Source organism: Dipodomys ordii, unplaced genomic scaffold, assembly GCF_000151885.1.
Source record: "Dipodomys ordii isolate 6190 unplaced genomic scaffold, Dord_2.0 Scaffold56, whole genome shotgun sequence".
In the NCBI taxonomy this organism is placed as follows: domain Eukaryota; kingdom Metazoa; phylum Chordata; class Mammalia; order Rodentia; family Heteromyidae; genus Dipodomys; species Dipodomys ordii.
The window spans coordinates 11,998,696-12,023,431 of record NW_012267272.1 but is presented as its reverse complement, the minus strand read 5'-3'; the positions used below and the strand labels follow the sequence as shown (position 1 = coordinate 12,023,431).

At 43.3% G+C, this 24,736-nt stretch overlaps 1 protein-coding gene across 1 annotated transcript in view; it reads right to left on the bottom strand.

Moving 5' to 3' along the window:
* The window catches only part of Cntnap2 (contactin associated protein-like 2), a 1,232,273-nt gene that overhangs the window by 382,808 nt on the left and 824,729 nt on the right, over positions 1-24,736 (bottom strand). The window contains exon 15 of the mRNA XM_013021595.1: positions 6,253-6,409. Coding sequence (XP_012877049.1) covers positions 6,253-6,409 — 157 coding nt within the window. The remainder of the gene's footprint in view (positions 1-6,252; positions 6,410-24,736) is intronic.

The window sequence follows — 24,736 nt, the reverse complement described above, 5'->3', positions numbered from 1 at the left end:
AAAAAAAAGAGACTATGACATGATAGTAATCGATAAGTCTAATAAGAAGGTTTCTCAAGTGCCCTCAAAAAATAACAAAAAAGGTAACTTTAGTTTGACATTGCTATTGAAGTGTCCAGAGGCACACTTCCAGTCCACTGTGGGTGACAGTGCACAGAGCCATGCTGGCCATGAGCCCTGGCCACGAGGCTCTGTTCTCAGAGCCCTGCACCCCGTGCTGGTGGAAGTTTCCTTACATCGCATGCTTACCCTCATCTCTTCACAGAAGACTGTTCACCGAGAGGTACCTGAACATCCAACCACAGCCCCAGCAGCCCAACCCCACAACCACCTCGCCTTCCTCCTATGGGGTTTCTCTCTCCCAAGCTGACAATAGAAAGAGGAGGCCTTGGCTCTGTCTTCATTTCAATTTTTTTTAAAGCGTAATACTGATCATTTGTTTCCAAGGTCTATATCAGAAAATATTCCTCATGAAGTGCTTATTCTGTTTAATAATGTAAATGCAGCAGGATTTCCCCTGAACTAGGAGACGTTATTCCTTCCCCCCCGCCAGTGACTGTCTCTGAGATGAGGATTCTCTGACAGGGCGGCTGCAGCTTCCCCTTTGTGAAGAGGCTGCAGGAGGCCTATGTGGGCTGTGCCTTTTCTTTCTTCAGAAGGAGAGGTTAGGGGGATCTTGATTTTGCACATATTGGGGTTGCATGGCATGTCACCTATGACTGACAATTGGGAGCGTGGGATGCTAACACCCCCTCTCTCTCCCCCAGCCCTCCTGCCCATTTTAGGTCAGACTAGAAACGCCCAATGCCTCATGACTGGAGCTGGGTCTCTTTTTCTTAAAGAGAATGACTGGGCGCTGTCAGCCAGCCTTCGGCATCCTGTTCTCAGGTGGGGCTTGGGTTGGGGCACACGCTCAGTCCTCTGTGGTTTTGGGGGGTGTCTTGAGGAGGAGCCACATTACTCAGAGCAGAGCTGACAATGACAGGGAGCCATGCTGGAGCGGCATGGGCTTGGTGCCCATGATTCTCCCTGGTCTCCACACTCGGCCATTTTTGGGAGCAGTTGCAAGTTTCTGTCAGTGAAATATTTCCATTAGCCCTGGGCCTTCAGCTTTGCTGAAAGCCATGGCCTGCTTTCTATGGCTCTGGGGATGGCTGACGAGCTCTCTCCATGCTGTAAAAGCATCTGTGACAGTCAGAGAAGAGACAAAGAGCACAGGCCAGGCCAACCAGGCTCTCCCAGGGAGCCATCACAGCCCAGGGCAATCAGGCCAGCGTGTGTGTGTGTGTGTGTGTGTGTGTGTGTGCACACGTGTGGGGTGTGTGTGTATGTGTGTGTGTGTGTGTATGTTGCCACAAGTTTCTCTGGAGGAAGGGGAGGCTGTCGGGGGCAGGGAATGAGGGCCAGTGTGCACCTGAGCAAGGTGAACTTTCTGGACAGTGACAATTACCACTGATGTTTGCTGAGCACCTACTAATGGACTATGGAGTGTCTCTCCTTGAACCCCTCTCTCTCTTTCTTCCTTTTTTTTTCCAGGGCTGAGGACCGAACCCAGGGTCTTGCGCGCGCCGGGCGAGCGCTCTTCCACTGGGCTAAACCCCCAGCCTCCCCCAACTCTCTTTCATATTCTCTTAAAGTGATTTCAGTGACGGAGGAAACATGGAGAGTGGTTGCAACTTGCTGAAGGCTATGGAGCCAAGGAGACGGGGTGGAAGACCAGTTGATATTTGGGAAATATGTCAAACCTGTTTAGGGTCAAGAATATGCTTTCAATGTATAATCGAAACAGCTAGAGATTTAAAAACAGACAAACAAACAAATTAGGAGCAACGTGGAGATGTGTAAAAATAGATGATGAACAGGCCTGGCATTCCTGCAGTTACTAAAACACAGAAGCAACTCAACTGTCCACAGCCCAGTGAACACACAGGCAAAGGCAGCCTATCAATACTATCCAGCCCTAACTAGAAAGCTCTGATATGCTGAACTAGACAGAAGAGCCTTGAAAACATTACGCTAGGTAGAAGAAGCCAGGTATAAAAGGATAAATGTAATTCCCTCTCTCAGAGGTATTTACAACAGTCCAAATCACAGACATAGGAAGTAGAATGTTGGGCACCAGGGACTGGAGTGAGGGGACTAGTGATTGGTTGTTTAACAGGTATGGAGTTTCATTTTTGCCACCTGAAAGAGTTGGAGACGAATAGACGTGATGGTGGCACAACATAATGAGTGTATTCAGTATTACTGCATTGTGCCATTCCGATGATTAAGCTGTCACATTTTGGGCTAGTTGTGAAGATCACAGTAAACACGGGAGTGCCCATGTCACAAGTTTTTTGCAGCGTCTGTCATGTTGTATGATAGCGAAGTGTGACTCTAACATTGTTTACTTCAAGTTTGAATCTCTGCTTCACCACTTGTTAGCTGTATGTCCTGGCAGGAGAAATTAGCCTCTCTGGGATTAATTTCACATTGCTAACACAGTGGTAAAATAGTTCTCCATCCTGAGGTTTTGGTGTGAGATACACAGGGCATGATACATGTAAGCACTGGAGACATGCCCGCTTATAATTACCCCTCGAAGCGTTTGCACTAGTATTATTCAATCAAGATTCTGAGTGAGACTACACATATAAATATTTCCCTTCGTGGAAACTTCGTGGGAAACTGTTACTAAGCACATTAAATGGGGTCTTCTTTATTTATTTTGTATGCAGTGAAAAATGTATGTTTGCTTTCTAAAATATTTAAGATACTTAGGAATTAGTTGTTGGCTAGGAAGCCATCTGAGTTTTTCACTTTGAATCATGGAAGCGATCCTTTAGCTGTCCTCTACTATTGGTACAGTGGTCATTCATTATTTCTGGTCCAGGCAGAAATGCTGGAATAGGGCCTAACTGGTTAGCATTTGACTGGCCTTGTGACCACTTGTCACCTGGTGACTGAGCTAATGACTTTAGCTCTCTTCTGTCCCTCTACCTCTGTGTCATCACCGCCCGGCCACAGCTCTGTGGAAATTCTACCATGAGAGAAGGGCACTGGAGCAATGTGTGGCGTCCCTTGGCTGATCATTCCATTTCTGAATTGCTAATTTCAGAGATGATGATCTAGCTCATTGAGTCAGGCTGTGAGGGACCAGGAATTACCCAGCAGTGGGCATTAACTGAGACCAAAGCTCGCTTAATTAGGATTCTGGCACTGTAGGTGGGAATATTGACTATTGCTGTGAATAGTAAATCATAAATGTTAAATTACATCCAATCTCAGAAATAACTGTGCAAAACTTCTCTTAGCATAGATAATCAGGTAATTATTGGGATGGTTATGGCCCTCGTAGGCTATTTAGCTTGGTTGTGAGACCTGCTTATGCTCTCCGCGACAATCTCATTTATCCCAGCTCCATTTTTATGTATTTACTCTAGCAAATAAGACTAAATGTTCAAGTGAAGTGTTAGAGTTCTTTTACAAAGGGATATCCAGCATGAGGCCTGTGGTATAAGCTTCGGAGTTCAAATGTGCAGGTAGCTAAAATACTACATTTACAAACCGTTTGAGGGATGGAAATAATGGGGTCATCTTTCTTGTTTGTGATATTGTGGTTTTAAAGCCCTGGCCTGGGAATGTGGAGATGTGGGTTTTTATGCCTTTCTTATGCTTATTACTAATGGAATTTTTGGAAAGTAATTTAACTGTATGTATTTCTAATTAAAGTATTTTGTAATGGTTTAGATAGGATTCTATCCAGCATTCTAGTAATGATACTAGTAATAATAAGAAGAACAGATATATCCTACTATATTTTAAGCATATGTGTGTGTGTGTGTGTGTGTGTATTTACCAAGACCCTCACGTGATTTGAGTGATGTTATCTAACTTTATCTTGCTATTGAGGAAACTTAAATAATTTAAATGTCCTGAAATATGTTTCAGAGAGCAAACAAGCTAGTGAGTGAAGAGTGAGCAAGAGAGAGAGAGAAAGAGAGAGAGGGAGGGAGAGAGAGAGAGAAGGGAGAGAGAGAAGGGAGAGGGAGAATGTCATGGGAGCACCGTCACCATTTTGCCTCAGTCCATTCGGATCACGAATGAGGTAAGATTACTGGAAGAGGACACTTTCTTTCTGGGGGCTCTGAAGGCCTGGATTCACTAGAGCCATTATCTCTACCCTTACATCACAAGCAAGTGTTTTCCCCGTGGTGGCTGCCCCTGCGTGCCCACCCTGGCCTTCCCTCTTCCTGACTCTCTCTCATCAATGCTCTACGGGGTGACAGAAAACGGAGCAGTGGGAATTACGGAAGAGCACCCTGGCCATCTGGCCAGGGCTTCCTCTTTCTCTCAATCAGAAAGGCGGCATTGGGGTCAGTTTCCAGAAGGGGCCATGGCTTCCTGTCTATTCCGGAAGTGACAGGCTTCCGGATGCTTCCACACAGCCAGCTCCTGTGTAGGCATGGTCCTACCCCCCTGTCCCTCAGCCCTGCACCCCTTCAAAGCACGACTGCAGTGCCCTCTTCTCTCTTCTTTCTTCCCTCCTTATGGTGACCAACATGGGCTTGCATTACCCATAACTCCAAACTGCTAACACACTCTGCAAAGAACAGAAGCTGTCGTGTTATTCTGCCTGACCCCCAGTGCCCTCCTTTTTCTACCATGCCCAGTCCCAAAGGCCCAGCACTGACAGCCCCCGTGCTAACGGTGCCCACGCAGCCTTCCCTAAGCTGGTCCCAGCAGGAAGGACAGCCAGTCATTGCTACTGCTCATTCCAGCACGCTTCCTCCTCCGAGGACTTTCTCAGCTTCTCCCTTTCCTCTCTCTGTGAATACTTAAATTTGTTCCCCTCAGCCTTTGCGGTATCTCACACGTGCCTTCCTCAGGGAACTGTGGTGGTGTTTTGCTGGCCAGGTGTGGGTGCATTTTCTCTCCATTTGATTTGTGAGCTGGAACAATGCTTGGCACCTCAGTATTCACCCAATATAGACTGGGCAAATGTGTAAAGGAAACGGGGGACTGACTGACTAAAGAAGGAAAAGATTATCCTGAAAGCCAGCAAATGTTCCCCACCCAACTTGCACTCCACTCTGGATTATGTGTACGGCACCCATGCACACAAGGGTGCACAAATATTTCAAACAAAATCAAAACGTGAGTATCACACATGTACCCTTTACAGTAAACCACAGTTAGAGCATACAAAGAGCTATTTATAACTTCACACATACACACTACTAGATTCAAAGACACCGAAACAGCCTTTGCAGTGCATTTTACTAATGGAAAGCAATAAAGTTCTTGTAAAATAAGTAGAAGTAGGCATACTCTATTCTCAGGATGAATTTAGTAGGTAAGTACCTGGTAGCATGCACTTGGAAATCACCGCAGCAGATGGCTGCAAGGCAGATGGATGGGGGCACCTGTGTGGTTGGACACAGGAGAGACTCGGGACTCGGGTCTCTGCAGATGTGCCCAATAGGAATATTGCTGACCCCTCAACACTTTTCAACACTTCTAGTCTTGTAGGAAGCCAGGACTGGCTTGATGCTTCTAGTTTATATCCTTCCACCTGAACTTCCAGGCTCTGCCTTTTTGTTTAATTCAGCAGAGAATGACAGTTGATTTTATCTTTATCCATGACTGGCATAGGCTCAGCTGCTCCCTGTGAAGCAGCACAAAAGCCAAGCAGAGGGATGAAAGCAACCCAAAATAGATCTCTCTTGAACTGATGTGTATCAGGGTTATAAACAATTCCAGGTAGAAGGGACAAGACACAGGCTAGCACTCGCTGGAGACAAGAGCAAAGACTCATTTCCCCCTTGGCTTTCTTGTTTGCCTTCTTGGTCTGATGCTCAGGACAGGAGCTGGCAGCAGGTTCCAGAGGGTTCCTTCTCCTCTGGCCTCTGTCAGGAGTGGACACAATGCTTCCTGCCCCAGCCCTTCTTGCATGATTGCAAGACACATTACATAATGCAAATCAGTGTCAGCCACATGGCTCATGATTCTCCTCTCTGAATAAAATATGAACACATCAATGATGTGTCAGCCGCTTTGGAAATGCATAGCCTGTTGCACTGACCCCTTTCTTGCTGCTTTGGTGTTTTTCAGTCTATTCCTGGTGTTGGTCAACGGGGGTGAGACCTCTACCTTTCTCCCCTAGGATTTCAGCTTTCCCTTCTGTCACACTGGTTTGCCCTGTGGAGGCAGGGGGAGGTGAGGGGTGGGGGTGGGGGTAGAAGAGCTGGGCGCTGCCCTGGCACTCACCACTGCTTGTAGTCCGCGTCGCAGTTGCAGTAGTATTTGGGATCCGTGCAGTTGCGCTCGATGCCGCAGGCACACTTCTGAATTCCAGGCTCTGACCCTCCCCAGTAATAGTGCTTCTCATTGGCTTTGCCAACCCACCAGGTGTAAGGACTTCCATCTGCAAGAGAAAAGGGAAGGCATGTTTAGGAAGGGACCCGGGTTCTGTCAAGGTGACATCACCCCAGCGGTGAGCTTGAGCTTTCCCATGGACACAGGTTCTTTTTTCCTTGGAAGAAACTGTGCCATTCAAGCTTCTGAGATATGGGGATGGATGTATTCAGCAAGTTGGAAGTGCAAAGCGGGCCAATCTACGGGGGAGGTGCATCAGATCCTGAACTGGTTCTATAAGATGCCACTGACGTCATGGCTGGTGTGGCTTTATCTGTGAGCCAGGAGCCAGGCAGGTCACCGGCGATTAGAGCTAAATGTGGATGTTTGTGGTTTCTCAATATGACCTCCTAATTCTGTATGTGATGACCTTAAATCCAGAAAGGCTAGACAATTCTTTTCATTCCCAGCATATTACCCCCTCCCCTCCCCTGGCATACATACACAAGAGTCTGGGTATTACTGTATAGCATACAATGAATTAGCATACTGAGATCTAGACCAATAGCTCTCTGTCACTGTGGATTCCATTTCTGGCCAGATTATAGGAGAAGAGGACAAATGTGGATGGTGGGAAATTGACCTTGCAGAAGGCTCAAGAGGCATGCAAGGCTGAACTTGACCCAAGGGTGTTAAACATTACCAGACGCATCACTCTAGCCACTTTGTGGCTCTTGTCCGGTTGACCTAATACCAAGGGCTTTCTCTGATCAGCATCATACAGGGATACCAGCAAGACCCTTGGGAGACAAACGCAGCATTGGAGATAATGGGTGGGTTGGCAGGAGAGCCCTTTTGCTAGCTCTACCTCAGTGGCCCAGGGAGGAGTAGGTATTTCAGAACCTCAGCTCCACTTCTGATTCTTCCAGTGACCAATTAGAACAAACGAACACCATGCCACATCTTCACTATAGTCAGTGGTGGAGAATTTGCATGAACCACACAAGCTGTGTGTGGCTCCACACCCCTTGTAAACACCAGAACAATGTCAGCAAAAGCAGGATAGAAATCAGCCTCTCGTTCGGAATGAGACCCCGAGAAACATGCTGCAGGAAACGAGAGCAAGCCAGAGGATGCTTCCAGCACCTCTGAGCCTAGGAAAGGAAGTCTTGCTGTCAAAGTAACTGGGTAGTGGGCATCCAGCAATTGCTGTAAGCCGTGCTTGAGACGGAGGCTCTGTGCTGCTGACATGGGGCAGAGCCTTATAAAGTTCACAGGGGAGGGGGGTGGACTCACATCAGACTCCATGATGTGATGCCCCCGAGGGGCGTGTAAGAGATCTGGCAAGAATGCTGCGTTTTCTAGCGTCTTCCCTTTCCTCAAATTACCCTTTACTTAACGAAAGCTCCTATTTAGGGAGATGCAAAATTCATATTACTTTGTTGTCCTTCCTAGGAAACTAAGTCAAGTAGAGCACAAAACACTACTTAGATCTTTCCCCATCTGGCACAGACAAAAGAATAGCAATAAGAAAAACATACCCCAAGGTAAAAAGGACATTGCCTCATGTGCTATTAGCATTGACTAATACAGTTAAATTACTGCACAAAAATGAAGGACCGACAGCATATATTTATATTCAGCAAGAGGAGAATGGCTCAATTTACTTTGGGCAAAGAATTGCCTCACTTTTATGTTCTACTAATGAAGTGATTTTTTTTTTTGGCCGTATAAACCATTGTTTACCTGTTAATTGGCTCTGGGGGAGGAGGAAATAGTTGAAAGCAATAAATATTTTTTTTAAACAAGAATAAGAAAGTGGTAGAAATAACGTACTTATGCCAGAGTTCAAGAACTTTTTTAACCTGAGAAGATGAAGAGGTGTAATCACTGTAACGCAATTAGTTAAAAATGACCCCTATTCCCAGGTAATAAATGACAAAAATGATGCCAAATATGAATTGAGTTAAAGGTAATCAGTACTTGTACTCAAGATCAAATTGTAGCATGGTGAGGGGTTTATTATGAGTTGGATAATTAAGGAGGAAAGGTGAGAAGAAAAGAGTTTACTTTATTCCCAAGACCAGCATATCTCTGTTATTTTTCCTTTAACCAAATGGTTTCAGAAACACCAGGGAAAATGTACAGAAAGTTCTGGAAAACGTAGCATATGCCTGTGGTTTCCAGAATGTTCCTTGTAACCTCTGAGCTACCCAAAGTAACTTATCAAGCTGCATTATACAATTATCCATGCACCCTCTAAAACTCATCCAAGATTCTCCCTGGACTCCTAATGAGTTCCACGCCATCTACCTGTATATGATATTAAAAATAATACCAGCAGGGAGATTTATAGTCTCCAAAATGAAAGCTTAGGAGGATCTTTTTCAGCTTGATGGAAGGTAGTTTTATTAATATCTATACTTGTCAGCTTTATCTAAAATTCTCTCAAGAATCACAGGAGGGGGGCGGTTCTCAGAGGAAGCCGAACAGGTACAATTTGCAGCTGAAATGTTTTATTCGCTGTGGCGATTCAGGCCTTCTGTGGGCAGGTAGCACTTTTGCTGCCAGACCAGGTTCTGGCCATTCTGTATGCTCCAAACCTCCTACAGTACAGGCTCTTCCGCTCCATCCTGTCCTCATTGCAAAATACATTTTATTATGTATCACACATTCAAGGTTTACAACATGTTCTTATGGAATATCTACCTATCTACACACAGATAACCAATTTATATATATTTCATAGCACATGAAATATATATATGCCATATATTATAATATAATTATAATTATATAATATATTATATATTATAATATATTATATATTAATATTTACATGAATATTAATATATTTATATATTAGATTATAATTATATAATTATAAAATAATGTATATAGCTTCATAATACATGCAATATATAATATAATACATATTTCATAATGTATATATTTTTCATCTCACACAGGATCTCCTTTCTAAAGTGGCTCACTCATGCTCTAGAAAGTCTCAGATTCCTCCTTCTCTTCCATTCTTACCATTGCACTAAAAATCGTTCTTCCTTTGCTGACTGCTGTCATCTCTGACAACAACACATCTCAATTATGGATGATGATAATCTACCTACTAAGGAAGGACAATTTAACTGGTATCCTTCTAGATGGATTGAGAACAACCTCATACCTGTGAGAACTTCTCTTTTGAATCCAAATGACCTAGAGAGGAAGGAAGATAAAGAGCAGGAATGGCAATCCCTGGGCTGGATGGAAGAGGGAAAATTCTCAAGTTCCAGAGCTCTGGCAGCTGGGATTTGGAGGATTCCTTTCCTTCTCTAGGGCACATGTGCAATCTAAGAAATCCAGCGGCCAAAGCTAAAGATGACAACTACTCCTATCCCCCAGGAACTGGAAGTGAGGACCAGGCACCAGACTGAAGTTCCTGGCTCAAGCAGAGAAGTCCTGGCCCCTTCGATGTAGAGTTGACCCCAGCACAATCCCTTCTAAGAATGTGGAGCCCACAGCTCAGGATTCTCATTGAAAGGCGAAGACTGGGAGAGGAAGCCATGGAGTGACCATTGCTGGGGTTTGTTTGTCTTTTGCCTTTTTTTTTTTTTTTGGCCCATGGGTGGGAAGTTTCCAAGCTTACCTAAGAAACTCTAGAAAACGGTACAGATTCACTAGGCTACCAGGTAAGAACTAGGGAATGAGACTCTCCAAGGAAAGACTTGGTCACTAACATCCTGCCGGCCCTTCTCAGTAGACATGGGCTGCTGGGGGGGGGGGAAGGGCATGATGGGTTAGATCGCTAGACACAGAAAGAAACGGGCTCAAGTGTCTCTGAGTCTCCTTGGCTACCAACCTTGAACTTTGTTTATAAGGTAAGATAAATATCAAGAGGGTACCAGAGCAACACCTCCAGTTAATTTCCCAACATTCATTTTTCAATTAATTCTGAATGAATTGTCTATTTGTTGCAATTCTTTCTTTTGCTGTGGTTTTATAACCATGATCTTGACTTTAAAATGTCTGCATGTTGTTAGTTAAGAACTTTATAAAAAAACAAAATAGAATATATTGTACATCTTGACATTGGATTCCAACATAAAAAGCTATCATTTCAAGTTACCTACAATTGAGAAATCAATGTATTAAGCTGGATAGTAAATTAATATATTAAGTTGGACACTAACATTCTCTTTTGTTTTCCACCCATGGTATTCTATTTTGTTCTATGTTCAGATAAAGATCAAAACAAAAATTGAACCCCAAGAAAGCTCCTCATGTTCCTCCTGAGGAACATGATACATGGTTGGGCCAAAAACTCATAATTTTGAAGTTCTGACATAAACATTCAATTTGATCACTAAAGGTGAACATTTTATCTCTCTGAGATAGCATGATACTAGCTCATCTGATTAGAGATGAATAGAAACGAATGGACTTGATTAGCTCCAGGTTGTGTCGTTCAGAATTCTGTTGGATTTTGATATATTTTATTGATTTGAATAAGGGCCAAATTTGGAAATGTAGAAGCGAAGTTCAGATGAAAATGAACCTGAACTGAAATGTTAATTGATTAAAAATTAATTTGACTGCGTAATAGTTAAATGCATTTTGCTGAACTGAACTTAATAGATTTCAATCAAAGACGAATCCCACAGAGTAAAACTCCATGCAGTTGAATCAAATCACTTTGAATCCTACTCAAATGAATTCAGTTTTATTAATATGGATGGGAAGGAAGTGACAGATTTGGTGGGACTTTGTAACTCAGAGCAGAATTAGAGAGCAGAATGGGCAAATTCATTCCAAGTGACTTGGCTTTGGGGTTCACAGAGGCCGCTGTTCCCCTTTGCCCTCAGGACCCTGGTTGGCTTCTCTACATCACGGTCCCTGAGAGTCAGATGACTGATGCTGTTACTAAGGTGATAGGATGCGATATCTTATGCCATTCTGATGTCTCATTCTTTTTCTCTTTCTCAGAACTTATCCGTTCCTACCTATTTTCCCATGTCAAGACAATGGCTGGGACCTGCTATTCGATGCTGAACTACAATTTCCAAAGGTATCTTTATGTGCTTCCAAATATCAAGGAAAATCCTTTTTTCTGTCTAGCCATTAGATTGCAGTGATGTTGCCACTTTAAGAAACAGTTTGTAAGCCAGGCATAGGGGGCTCACGCCTGTAATCCCAGCTATTCAGGAGTCTATGATCTGAGGATCGCAGTTCAAAGTCAGCCTGGGCAGGAAAGTCCATGAGAGTCTTATCTCCATTTAACCACCAGAAAACCAGAAGTGGTGCTGTGGCTCAACATAGTAGAGCATTAACCTTGAGACAAAGAGCTCAGGGGCAGTGCCCAGGCTCTGAGTTCAAACCCCTTGAAGGGCTGCCCCCCAAAAATGTCTATTTGTATCTTTAAAGGCGTTTGCTTCCACTTATCACCTGCTAAGCTTTTATAACATATGAATCAACAGCGATTCTTGTTCCATGCTTTATCTGTTTATATTGAAATGACAGTTTTTTTCCCTTTTTGTCATATTTATAGTGATAGTATTTTTAAAGTCATCTTTGTTGTAATAATGATAATGAATCATACGTCTTGAATGTGTGTGTGTGTGCGCCCGTGTGTACACTCACACACACCTCTGATCCTCAACAACCCTTGGGTGCCAAGATTAATGACCAGAATATATAAAGGCCTCCCCAAATTAAACTCCAAACAATTAATGCAATTAGCAATGAGGCAATACAGCTTTTATATACATTTACCTATTGGTAGACATTTAGTTTGATTCAATGTCTTTGTCCTCATAAATAAATGGTACTACTGTAAATGGTTTGTTATATTAACTATATTTGGGCTTTTTAATAGAAGTTTATTCTACGTGGTATATTTTAAGACTTATGGCTATTTTCTCACACCAATTTAAAACGCTAATCCTAATTCCTCTGAGTTTCCATTATGAAGAAGACAGTGATGTGTGTTTCCATCCTTTTGTAGACATAGGGTTGCTTTCTGTCTGCCTGGTGGAGGAAGTTCTCTTCCTCTTCTTTGCATCACTGTACCTCCTTCCTCTGAATCTGCATCTGCATCTGTATATTTATTTCAGCTCTGGTGATGTTTTAGCCTTGTGTCCTAAGCAAAATCCTCTTCTGTGTCTCTCTTTCTATTACAAACACCAAGGAGAGGGGTGTCAGGTGGTCCTGACCTCCTTGCTCCTAATCTCTTCTTCATCTTTCATTGCTTGGTCTCACTGGCTGATTGCTGGACAATTTCTTTTGCCTTCCACTTTAGCATAGTAGTAACTGATATTTAACTCTACCATTAAACTTTTAATTTTATCCATTACATTTTTACTTCTGTAGTTGTTATTTGGCTTGCTTTTAAATGGTACTCATTAGTTTTGATAGTGTCTTCCTTAACGGAATCTTTAATTTCCTATTTCCTTTTTTTTTTAAAAAAAAGAAAAACATGGTAATCCAGTAACTTCAATATTTGAAGTTTTTGCTTGGCTAAAAAATGCTATTCATTCATTCTGTTGATTCAAAATTATGGTAGCTTTCCCCAAACATGTTATGATCAGTATTCCCCTTGTGGTCATATTTCTTGGAAACGTATCTGTGGGAACTCTTTGAGGTCCAGTTGAAGCTAAGCCCCTCTCAGATAATTTGCATTTGCTTTTATCAGATACCTGGGGATTTTTTTTTTTTTACCAACCTGGGGTTTCTTGAAAGTATATTTTCAGTTTTATTTTTTTCCTCCTGTCCAAATAGTATGAAGTTATTCTCTAAACATACATCAGATATGCTTTTTTTTTTTAAATGCAACCTCAAGGGATAATTTCTTTTTATCTTTACCTGGAGAAAGTCTGTCAAAAATTCCTGTGCTCTCTCTCTCTCTCTCTTCTTTTCAAGAGCTGGTTTCCAGTGTTCAGCTTTATTTCCTTTTGTTTTTCACGGAGCATCTGGGGGCCGTGAGTTGCGTGTTCATTGAGGGACAGTTGATGTCACTCATTATTTGGCATGAGATTCTCCTCTCCCTACAGGTGAAATTATAGCAGCTACAAGTGGTCAGGAACCAGTGGTGGCAACTGGTTTAACCTTCGTTTATGCTCCTGGTTCATGGTTTTGATTGATTTTAGGTCTCTGAAGAGTTTCCCTTTTCTTGTAAGCTCAATTATATATTTAAAAGGATTGAAAATATTTTTGTTCCTTTGTAAATGTTTGAAAAATGTTGATGCGACTGGGTTTCCATGGCATCAATCAAACCTTAATCCTATAGCAGAGTTCTGTTACCATGCTACTGTGGGTGTGAAAGGAGTGATTGGCATCGCCAACGGGATGTTCTAGAAGATGCCCGAAGGGACAGGGGATTGGAGTCAGAGGGACCTTCCCATGGGATTCAGAGCACTGAGCACATGGCGCACTGTGTGGCACAAGCAGAGGTAAAGGCACCGTGGCAGGACCTCGCTGGGTTCGGTGACCAGACTGATAAGGAGGACCCCGGTTTTTACGTTAGACAAGCCTGAGCAACTGAGTGAATTTCAGGTAGCTGAGGAAAGTGTTGGTTTGGGGGAAGTTCAACTGGATAGTGAATTTAAGGTGAAGATGGTGACTGGTTCTACTTTCTCAAGTGTAACTTGGAAACATTTATGTATCAGATGCTTCTAGTATTTAGTTAGAAGAGTGCAGGGATGCTACATGGCCTGCCACACATGAGCAATCCGCCACACAAGTACTGGTTTCACATGCTATACCAACGGCAGCCTGGGGCAGCCTTTCTATGTGGCCATGTGGAAATGAGGACAGCGAGGTGTTAGTCTGACTCTGAGAGGGATCAGAGCACCGGATTTGAATCTGTGAGTCACTCGCAGTCAGAGTGGAAGAGAAGGTGGAACAGGACAACATGAGGGCAGAGGACTTAGAGAAAGGCAGCTGCCAAGTGGGAAGAGACTCAAGCAATGTGGGATAAAGGAGCTGTCTTCTCCCAAACCTCTCATTCTCATCCCACCACAACCAGCGTGAAGCCACAGTTTGCCCAACGCATCATGATTGTGTTTGTTGTCCTGGATTCCCTTGGTTCTGTGTGCTCCTTTGCCCTAAACCTAGACATTATTCTCCACAGCTGGTAGATATATGGCAGGCAGACAAGAGCTGAATGTTCCAGAAGGGAGGAAAGCAAAGCTTGGCATACGTCATTTGGCTTGAGGATGCAGAGATCTCCAGAAGAGTAGAAACAGACTTGAAACCACTGACATTCAAAAGGTTTGGGTGATGGGGATCGGACAAAGCCAAAGAGAATGGTGAGGGCTGAGGAGGGAGCTGGGTAAGAGGCGGGGAATGGAGTAGCCAGGAGTCTCTGAAAGGCAGTGGGAATCGGAACAGATTTGCCATCAAAAGTCAAAGAAAGCAGCACACAGGAAAAGATCGAAGCCGTGATTATTGGACCAACATCCTTCAGTAAGTACAGATATTGTGATGATGACCTTCTTTCCCATGCATTGAAGACTGGATGAACCTCACATTAATTGGCTTGGACAAGAACGTCCATCCTCATCCATCTGGGATTCATTTCCAAATTCATTTCGATGAGGACATGACCGGCGTGGAAAGGGCAAGAGGGAACATCAATGCTGAGACATCTTGAAAGGATTCCCTTTCCTCCTTCCCCCTTAACAGATTAAGAAATCTTGGTAACACCTGGTAATGTTAAGATAGGCTTGAACTTAACCTTTTCAAACGTGTTCCTCTGCAGATGGCAAGGTGTGACTGTCTGGAAAATACATCCCTCCTTTTGAGCAGAGCAGGCCTCTGCTTCTGTGGCACCAGACTCCAGGTCATCCATCGTGCTCGCTACTCAGTGGGTGCAGAAACCTTCTGCTGTTCAAAAGACAGCGAATTGAAGAGTCACACGTGACCCATCCATTCCTGTTCATAAAAGTGGCACAAATCTAACCTCTTGGGGCTGGGAAGGTGGCTCAGTGGTAGAGTGCTTGCCTTGCATGCATGAGTCCCTGGGTTTGATTCCTCAGCACCACACAAGCAGAAAAAGCAGGAAGTAGGGCTGAGGCTGAGGTGGTAGAGCGCTGGTCTACATCTGAAGAGCTGAGGGACAGCGCCCAGGCCGAGAGTTCAGGCCCCACAACCAACCAAAAAAAAAAAAAATCATACCACAAATCTAACCTCTTCCTACCATACAGGAGGCTTGGAAAGATGATGAAGCATTCAAAAGCAATGATAGAAACAGATTTTTTTTTGAGTAAAAAGATACTTATTTTAACAGTGAAGTCACTCTAATGTTTGCCATTATTCTTTTCCCAGGGTCAAAATAAGAATTTCACACCAAGACGCAGTAACATTTTCTTTCTGTGTGTTTATAGTGTGTTCTATCAGACAGCTGATTAACCTGCTGGCATGAATTGAGAGTCTTCAAAGCCCTTCACTTTTGTCAATTAGCCATGCTTTTCTCTCAACATGACGGCTGATTTCTCTCTGGTTGTAATGAATGTGATAAATTACAGCATATCTCTGCTATACTTAATGGTGACTGCGGTGTGGGAGGGCAGAATGAACAGTTTTATTAGAAGCCAACTTCCTCATGCCTCGAAACCATCTGTTTCTCTGACTTGCCTTATCCGTGATTGTCCATTGTCCATTCCCTCTGTAAAATTAAGAATGCATTTCACTGCTGACCTTGTTCTTGACCCAGGACCTCGGTCCATGCTGTTCCAGCCATACTGACCACAGTGCTGTTCTTGCTCTTCGAATGTTCCTACTTGGAAGATTCTTGGGTGACACTGAAGGCAGGTACCACGTTAGGCTGCGCAGCAATGACTGTTGAAGTCTGGCTGTTCACGAAAGGCTGGCCTCCCACTCCTGCCTCATGCCTTCATGTAGTCCCGTTGGACTGGTATTCGCATCTCTAGTATAATGTTATTCCTGTGGACCTGCAAAGGACATGGGGAAAATCCTGGAGACTCTTCACGAGATCCTCAAACTGTGAAGGCAGAGGCGGAAGCTGAGCATCACCTTGCACCTGCTGCTTGAGAGCGGAGCCTGGGAATTCCGTCGCGTCCTGGAGAGGCCCCGAGGCCCCGGATGCTCTGTCGGTGGAGGCTTGGCTGATCCACAGAGGTGTTTGGGGAGGCAAGCACCAAAGTGGGGAGCCAGGAGTTGCGGATTCAATTCTATTCCATTATTACCTGACTGTTCTACTTATTTATCTTTCTTCCACTTTCTTCTGGGCAACGAGAGGCATAGACTTTGATTTCCTACTTCATGTTTCTGTAGTTTTCCTATTTTCTGCAAATATCATATGTGGTAGCAACATTACTCACACCTCTACCAGAAACGGCTTTGTCTTTCCCTCTGCAGGGTAACTAGTACTCCTTCTTTACACGTAAACCAGACCTGTTTTCCTTCTCAGGCCTCTTCTAAGTCTTGCTGGCAGAGAGGAGCATTTTCACACAAAACATGGTTCAAAAAAATTGTCCTGATGACAAGGACCTGTGATCATTAATCTTGATGGTCCATTTGATTGCGTTGAGAATTGCCTAGGAGATTATTAAAAGCACACATCTGGGTGTGTCTCAGGGGTGATTTGATTATTGTGGCTTAGACTTAATGGATGAATGGATTAATAAAATGGTGGCATTACTGAGAAATGGGGCCTCATTGGAGGCCCATTGGCCTCTTCCGCTATTCCCTCTCTCTGCTTCCGGTTCACCATGAGGTGAGAAATTCCTCCACTCCATGTTCCTACTGCTATGGTGTTTAGTCTCCTCTCAAACCCAAATCAAGAGGACCATGGACTGAATCCTCTGAGTCTATGAGCCCAAATAAATCTTCAAGTTGTTCCTTTAAGTTGTTTACGTATGGTATCTTGTTACAGAACCGCAAAAGTAGCTAGCACTATTAGTCTGTCACCATCATCTACTGGGGAAGTGCCAGCCAGTGTCTCAATGAATGTGTGGTGGCGGGGTCCCCCACACTTTACCCTTGAGTGACGCGGCAACCTATGCCTCCATGAAGGTCCACAATGAGAGTTCTTTGTATATTCTGTGAATTGGCTGCATGAGCTCCCACCCCAGGACACCCGCACCCTTGCCACCAACGTGTGGCCACACAGTCCCCCCCATCTCAACTCTAGTTCTTATCCCCCATTTCTTTGGGCTGTGATCCGCCCTCCTGTGCCATGAAGCTTATCTGCTCGGGGGTGATGAGTAGGGCCTAGAGAAGGGTCTGAGGCCTGATGGCAAGGGAAAGCCCAAAGAGCGTCCTTGTCTGCGGAGGTGAGCGGGCCAGAGCAGCAGAGCAGCTTCAAGAAAGAGAGGCTTTTATTCCATGTAGGCAAAGAATACTGGAGAATATGTTGGGATCTCATCACCAGGGTTTTATAAGCTTCAGTTTCTTTCTTCATACCCAGGGTTTCCTCCGAGTCTTACTGCCCATCTAAAGACACAGATGTCAGGGAAAGATTCAGGGTCCATGTGCTGTCTGGGGGACGCCCTTTCCCCCACTCCCACACCTTTACTTATTGGACAGCACTTCTTACCTGTTGAGGACGACAGAGAGGCAACACAAGTGGGAACACGTTTTATTTGCTGCTAAATCTTGTTTACTTTGGAGCATATGTTTCCCTGCGGTCTCACTCATCACAATAATATATAGCTTCCAAGACACAATTTCATGCAGATGCAAGAGAAATTGAACAACCAATTCAGAGATGCTCTGGCCTATCAGTCTTCTGATTAAAGTGCCCTTTCTGAGAGGTAAACACGACCCAATCTCCGAGCCCTGGCACGAACGAACGAACGGCACAACTCGATTGCTACCTTTTTATGGCGGGGCCATGCCTGCCCTCGTTTAAAATTGTTTTGACCTTTGCATGAGATGCATTAAAAAAAAAAAGTTCCACTTTTCTCCAGAATTAGGAAGCCATAATACAAGTAGGAGGGCGAGACTTTCCGTATCTGAATGACACTCCGTGGAATGACCCAGCGAATGCGCCATCATTTCATTCAACCTCTGGCAGGGGCAGCTTTGTGTCCCGAGTCCAGACGCCAGCCCTGTGGAACTCACGCCTCTCCAGTGAGTTCTTGGCAGCACCACTTTGCTATTGTGGGTGGCCCCAATGGCCCCAATGACATCCTGGCTAGGGAAGAAGCTGTCGGAAATCCTCCTCTGTATCAAGCTGCTACTTCTTAAGTGGAAGACACCTAAAAAATATCCTGATCAGAAATGCCCACACTTTTTTAGTTAGGATGAACTTGCTAAGGATTGTGAAATGACTGCTCACTAGCTTATTGAGGACAAGAAAGGAGACTTCAATAGCGAGTATAAGCAGCAATAAATGGACACGAGTGTGTGTTAGTGTGAGAACAGTAATCCAGCCAGCTGGAGAGCACAAACCTGTCCTGAATACAAATATTAACAAACATCTTGATTAAGCCCCACTGGAAGAGCACAGGCCAGAGCAACATGAGATAAATAATACACTGACACTGAGCCCTAGAGCTTCAGTCTGGTAAGAATTTACTCTGTAGTATTATGGCCTGTCACCATCAGGTGTGAAAGAAAACTATCTTCTGCTGTGTACTCTCAGAAGGATTTCACATATGCTCACTTACTTGTTCCAAGATGAGATCAGGGAGGTTTTTTTTTTAAAAGATTCTACGCGAGTCGTGAGAAACAAAGAAACAAAGAAAGATCAGAGGGTGACAATAACCAGTCATCTTATACTCATTAAATCTGAATGAAGGACTCTCCCAAACTACCGCAGTATTGTGCTAAAAAGACAGCAATAAAGGCGAGTTTTTAAAGGAAGGAGAAAGACTCAAAAGATCACTATAAATGTAGATAAGTAATGAACACTGAATTCCTGTCGAGGAATACAAAAAATCATCTCAAGAGGAAAACTCCAATCCAAACTACCAAATGGTTAGCAGAACCAATGAACTGTGCAGTGGGAAATCTGAGCCAGATATTGCCAGGAGGGGGTGCTAGGGAGCAGAAGTGTTTCAGCATTGTCCTTGATTTGAAGATCAGATGATCCTGCTTCCCCTACCAGCACTTTACTAAGTGCTTAGCTTTGTTTCAAGCACTGTACAAACATCTCAGGAAATCTTTTAGAACCATTCTGGGAGGTCTGAAATGATGGATGGGTTTCAAGATGCACCACTTCACATACAGAAAAAAAAATAAAAGAAAAAAGAAGGCTTGTTTGTTTATTATTTATACATCTCTGAACTATGCATTGGATATCTATTCTAACTTTATTATCATCATGTCATCATCATCTATCACCTATCATCTATTCGTTGATTTTTCATGTACATACACTTACCCATTCACCTATGTATATACACTCAGAGATGTCATAACATTTTATAGTAATAAATCTATCATTAATAAAATATATAGCAATACAATTGTAGATCACGAAATCAATCCATTTCTTTAAGTATACCATTAAGTGATGCAGAGTAGATTTTTAATGCTGTCTAACTGTCACCACAGTTCAATGTTGAAAGATTCCCATCACCTCCCAGTTCCTATTTTCAGAGCTGTGAAATAAATGAATAGCTTTACCATGGTTCAAACTTTACATGAGGTAAGGTAAATGCCTAATGGAAGATTTGCTGAAGTTTCAAATGTCAGTTAAACACACTCTATTTTTTCTTTAATGTCTCTTTCCTATTAGTGTTTAATCCTACTGCTCTGTTAATTTGAATTTCTCCATATGGTCTTTCAAATATTGAGTTCATAGTTGGGCACAGTAGCTGTTCCTCATAGATGGATTTGCCCTCTCCCTTATCATTTACTCTGAGATGTAAGGAAGAAAGAAAAACAAGGCCAGCTGGCAGGGGTCTGGCTCTGGAATTTAACACAGGTTTTACAGATAACAGCAAGAACCAATCTTTCCACCACCATGGTCAAACTAGACCCCAAACTTGAGATGTCGTCTAACCCCAAAGGCCATCAAACAGCGCCCTCTTCTGGCTAACATGAGCATATTCCATCTACTCCCTAGCTGTGATCCAGAACCTTCACTTCTGTAAGTCCACACCAGCTGTAGCATCTGTAGTTCCCTTTCCAGCTGTCTGAGACAAGGTGCTCCTCACAGCTGCTTCCTGCCTTGCCCAGCCAGTCTGCACCCTGCCTGACTCCATGGGTGAGATCCTGGTGGTCACGAAGAACTAAATAGTATGCACAAGGACCCGCGCCCTGCACTCCACCGCGCGACCTAGAAGGCGCTGTTTCTTCTGCAGGGTGACTTCCGCAAATTGGGAGAACTGGTCAACTTGTCTGTGATGTGCTCTCTGCCCTCCTCTCACCCATTCATTTTCTTTGGGCTGTGTAAGGGTGGCTCTTCCAATAGCTCTTTGAAATTCGTCTTCTTTTCACACATTGTTTTCAACTTAGGTTTTTCCCTTTTATCAGATTCTCAAACCTTTTTTCCTTCTTTCTACTAAATGTATACTGTTTTTCCATCTACGCTGAAGGCAAGATGTAATCAGGCCAAACACTCTTTTCCTACTTTCCACGTGTGATGGACACTAATGGACTCGTTTTCACTCGAGGATGGCTTGCTGACACAGCCATGGAAGAATGTTCTGTGTCTCACACACCCACAGGAGTGACTCCAGAAGCCCCCGAGGAGGAAGCGCTGTCAGAGGGTCTCCCCCACTCCTGTAAATCCTTAGCTTTAAGAGAACTGCTGAAGTGGCTTCATGGAAATGGAAACATACTTTCTAGAACTTCTGCCCCTTTCACGAAAGTTTTTCTTGTAAACTGCTAAAACCTTTGGAAATCGATTTCTAGCACTGGGCTCTCATTTTATGCTATGAATGACTGTCTTGGGGATGAATCCCTCACTGTGTCTACCCTACATACAATCAATATTTAGAGACACACTACAGGTAACAGGTACAGCACACATGGTTAACAATTCACTTGCTTTATAATTAGTAACACATACTATTTTTTCTTACAATACTAAATAAAATAACTAATTTTTGCTTTCATAAAGAATAACCCCAGAGAGGCCAAGTCAACCAACAATTGCTTACTAAATGGTGGTCCTAGCGGAATACCAAACAATTATAAAGCTTTGAAACCCAAATAAGAAGTTTTAGTGCTAGATTATAATCACCTGACTCCTCTTTGTAGTCATACAAACTCAACAATGAAGTAGATTATAAAAATTATAATGAATCACATGTGGTTAGCATGCATTTTTAATGCATACAACAGATGCATATTATAGAGAATTTATTTTGTGCATTCAGATGACTCCATTAAGATATCTTGGATACAAGCCAATTTGACTGCTTGTGAGAATACAGAGGGTATGATTTAAATTGATTAAAATGAATTGGAATTGGTACTTCTATTTCCTAGAGCTATTAATTGATTGCATGTTAGGTCCATGGACCATGGTGATGCTTTGGGCATTGGGGACTCAATGACTTTCCAGGCACTATCTTTTCTGATGAGGGTTAACTCAAAAGAATGCTACCTGTTCAGGAGCTTCACACCTGTAATCCCAGCTACTCGGAGGCTGAGATCTGAGGATCACGACTCAAAGCTAGATGGGGCAGGAAAGTACATGAGATGCTTATCTCCAATTAACCACCAAAAGAACAGAAGTGGAGCTCTGGCTCAAGTGGTAGAGGGCCAGCTTTGAGCCATTAAAATGAGCGAGAGTGCCTAGGCCTTGAGATCAAGCCCTAGTCCTGGCACAAGCGAATATACAAACAGATGCAGCTCATTTTCAGACTTGCCGTGAAGTGGTTTGCTGGAAGGTGTCTCATGGGTGGTTGGGTCATAGCTACAAGGTATTATGTCATACATTTCCATACTCGTATCCTGTAGGTCTTACTTTACATAGTGCTTTACAGAAGTCTCTTCCTGACTCTCTAGGTTGGGCCAGGTATCCGTCACCTCTCACTGCACTAATGGCACTGTCATCACTGGCTTCCACGGCTCCCTCTCCCGGTTGGACTGCAGACGTGTCAAGCCAGTGGCTATCTAAATCCTGCTCCAGGTGTAACATGAACCTTCTGGTCACGGTCGGCAGGTGCCCACAGGAGAGTTGCATGCTCTAGTCAATGGCAGATACAGAGACTGATCTGTAATATTATTTTATGTTCCCTGATGCACAACTTCTGTGCCTTGGGTGTCATGAAGCATTTATAGGTATGGAATGCATCTCATGTCACAATTTTCTATTTTATCGAATCTGATGCTTGCAAAGAGTTGGCATCCCAGTACCTGCTGTAAGAACGGGCTGAGCTGGGGTAACACTGGCTCAGGACCTTGTGGGTAATTCCTTCCTGGGACAGAACCCAGCCGTCTGGGTAGGAACAGTGCTAATGGTGTAGTAAAGTACTCTTTCCATTAGGTGACTGGCAGGGCCCTATCACCAACAGAAGCAGCCCCACGTCTGTGGGGACCCATGTGTGTAGCTAGCATCAAGACTTCACATGAATAAGCCAGAGGGAAAAGGTGGTGATTTCCCCCTATGCTTGGGAGAAATTTGCAAGAAACCAAACAGTGGGTTCACTATCAGCACAGACTGTCACCTGAAATGTCTTTGTGGCCATCTTAAAAGATAGTGTGTGATGAGAGAGAACAAATACAAGTCTTTAAGCCAGATGGGGCAATATACAAACACCCAGGATCTAAAATAAACTCTATCTAACTGTGTACTATCTCATCTTGTATTATACATGCAGAGTTATGAGGAAGAACTTCACTGATGGATGCATATCATTTATTCATTTATTTTTGCTGGTCCCAGTGTATATAATTTCTTTTTTCTTGTTGGTATGAGAGTTTGAGCTCAGGGCCTTGTGTGTGCTTACGTGGTTGGTCTACTGTATCACTTGAGCCACACCTCCAACCCAGAGTTTTGCTGATTATTTATAAGAGAATAATCTTGAGGACTGGCCTTTGGACTACTGTCTTTCAGACCTCAACCTCCCAAGTAGCCAAGATTACAGGTGTGAGCTACTGTCCCCTGGATCAAAATGTACTTATTTTTGGATAATTACTGTGCGAGATCCTACAGGTACGACTTACCACGTACTTTGTTTCATTTATTTTCCATGACTATTATTGAATGCTGCTTTCTTTTTCTGGAGAAGAAGCCCTAGTACATTAACAAACTTGGTGAGACCAATCATCGACCAAAGAGATCAGACTGGAAGGAATTATTCTTTGCCATGTGCATTATTAAGAAATCTAAGAGGACAATGCTATCTACACTGCAGTGTATCTGAAGCAAAATGGCATTGAGAAAAGTCATCTGATCAGGTTGTATTCTCTGGGATTTAAGTAGCTCCTTGGAGAAAAGTTGATTAGCTTTTTGAAAGGGAACTTCCAAACTTGCATGGCTGTCACCCTGCAGAATCAAGTCACCGTCTCCCCTCTTCTCTTGATCTTATCAGCCCATCATTAAATTGCTATTATACTATCTGCTTTTCAAAGTTTATTTTGTAGCACAGCATGATATTTTTTTCCTTCTCCTTAGCGATCTCATGAGACAACAAATGAACGACTAGAACCTGGCAAATATAATATTTCTGTTGTTTCTCCTTCTTCCATTGAAGTTGTAACCCCGAAAGCATTATAAACAGATGGCTAATCGTTACCGAGTTACAGATTGTTAATAAAGAAACTTGCCTTTTTCTTGGTAACATATGGCTAACAAGATAATCATAGGGCACTTAGAAGGATAATGCCAATCCAAGACTTGTTCTTGAAAGGAAGAGTGTGAGGGTACACTGAGTTCCTTCATCTACGTGCAAGGCTAGAAGCTTGGTACCCTAAGTGATAGAGCCAGTTGGTATATGTATATGAGTTGGTATAGCCATTGGATATCCAGTTATCCATATATCCTTGTGTTTCCATTTCCTTTCATTGCTGTAACCAGCTACCATAATCTGGGTGGCTTTAAACAACAGTTTATTCTCAAATGGTTATGGAGGGTAAAAGTCCCAAATGCTCTCTCTCTCTGAAGATTCTAGAGGGTGATATTTCTTAGTTTCTCTGGCTTTTGGCGGTTGAGAGCCATCATGGGTGCTCCTTGGCTGGCTGATGAATCTCTCAATCCCTTCGTCTGCACAGTAGCATGACCAAATTTCCTTCTTCTGAGGACTCAGTTATTGAAATACAGTTTATGCCAGTTCAGTCAATCTTCTGTTAACTTGATTACCTCTCTGGTTTCTAAATAAGGTCATATTCCAAGTTTCAGGGACATGACACAATTCAACTTATACCACTGGGAGATTGTTCAAAATATCCAATTTCCTTCTTTAAAGGAGCTCTGCTCGTCTGAGGGAACACTGGAAAGCCTCATTTCCCTGTTGGAAGCAGTTTTTGACTATTTTTT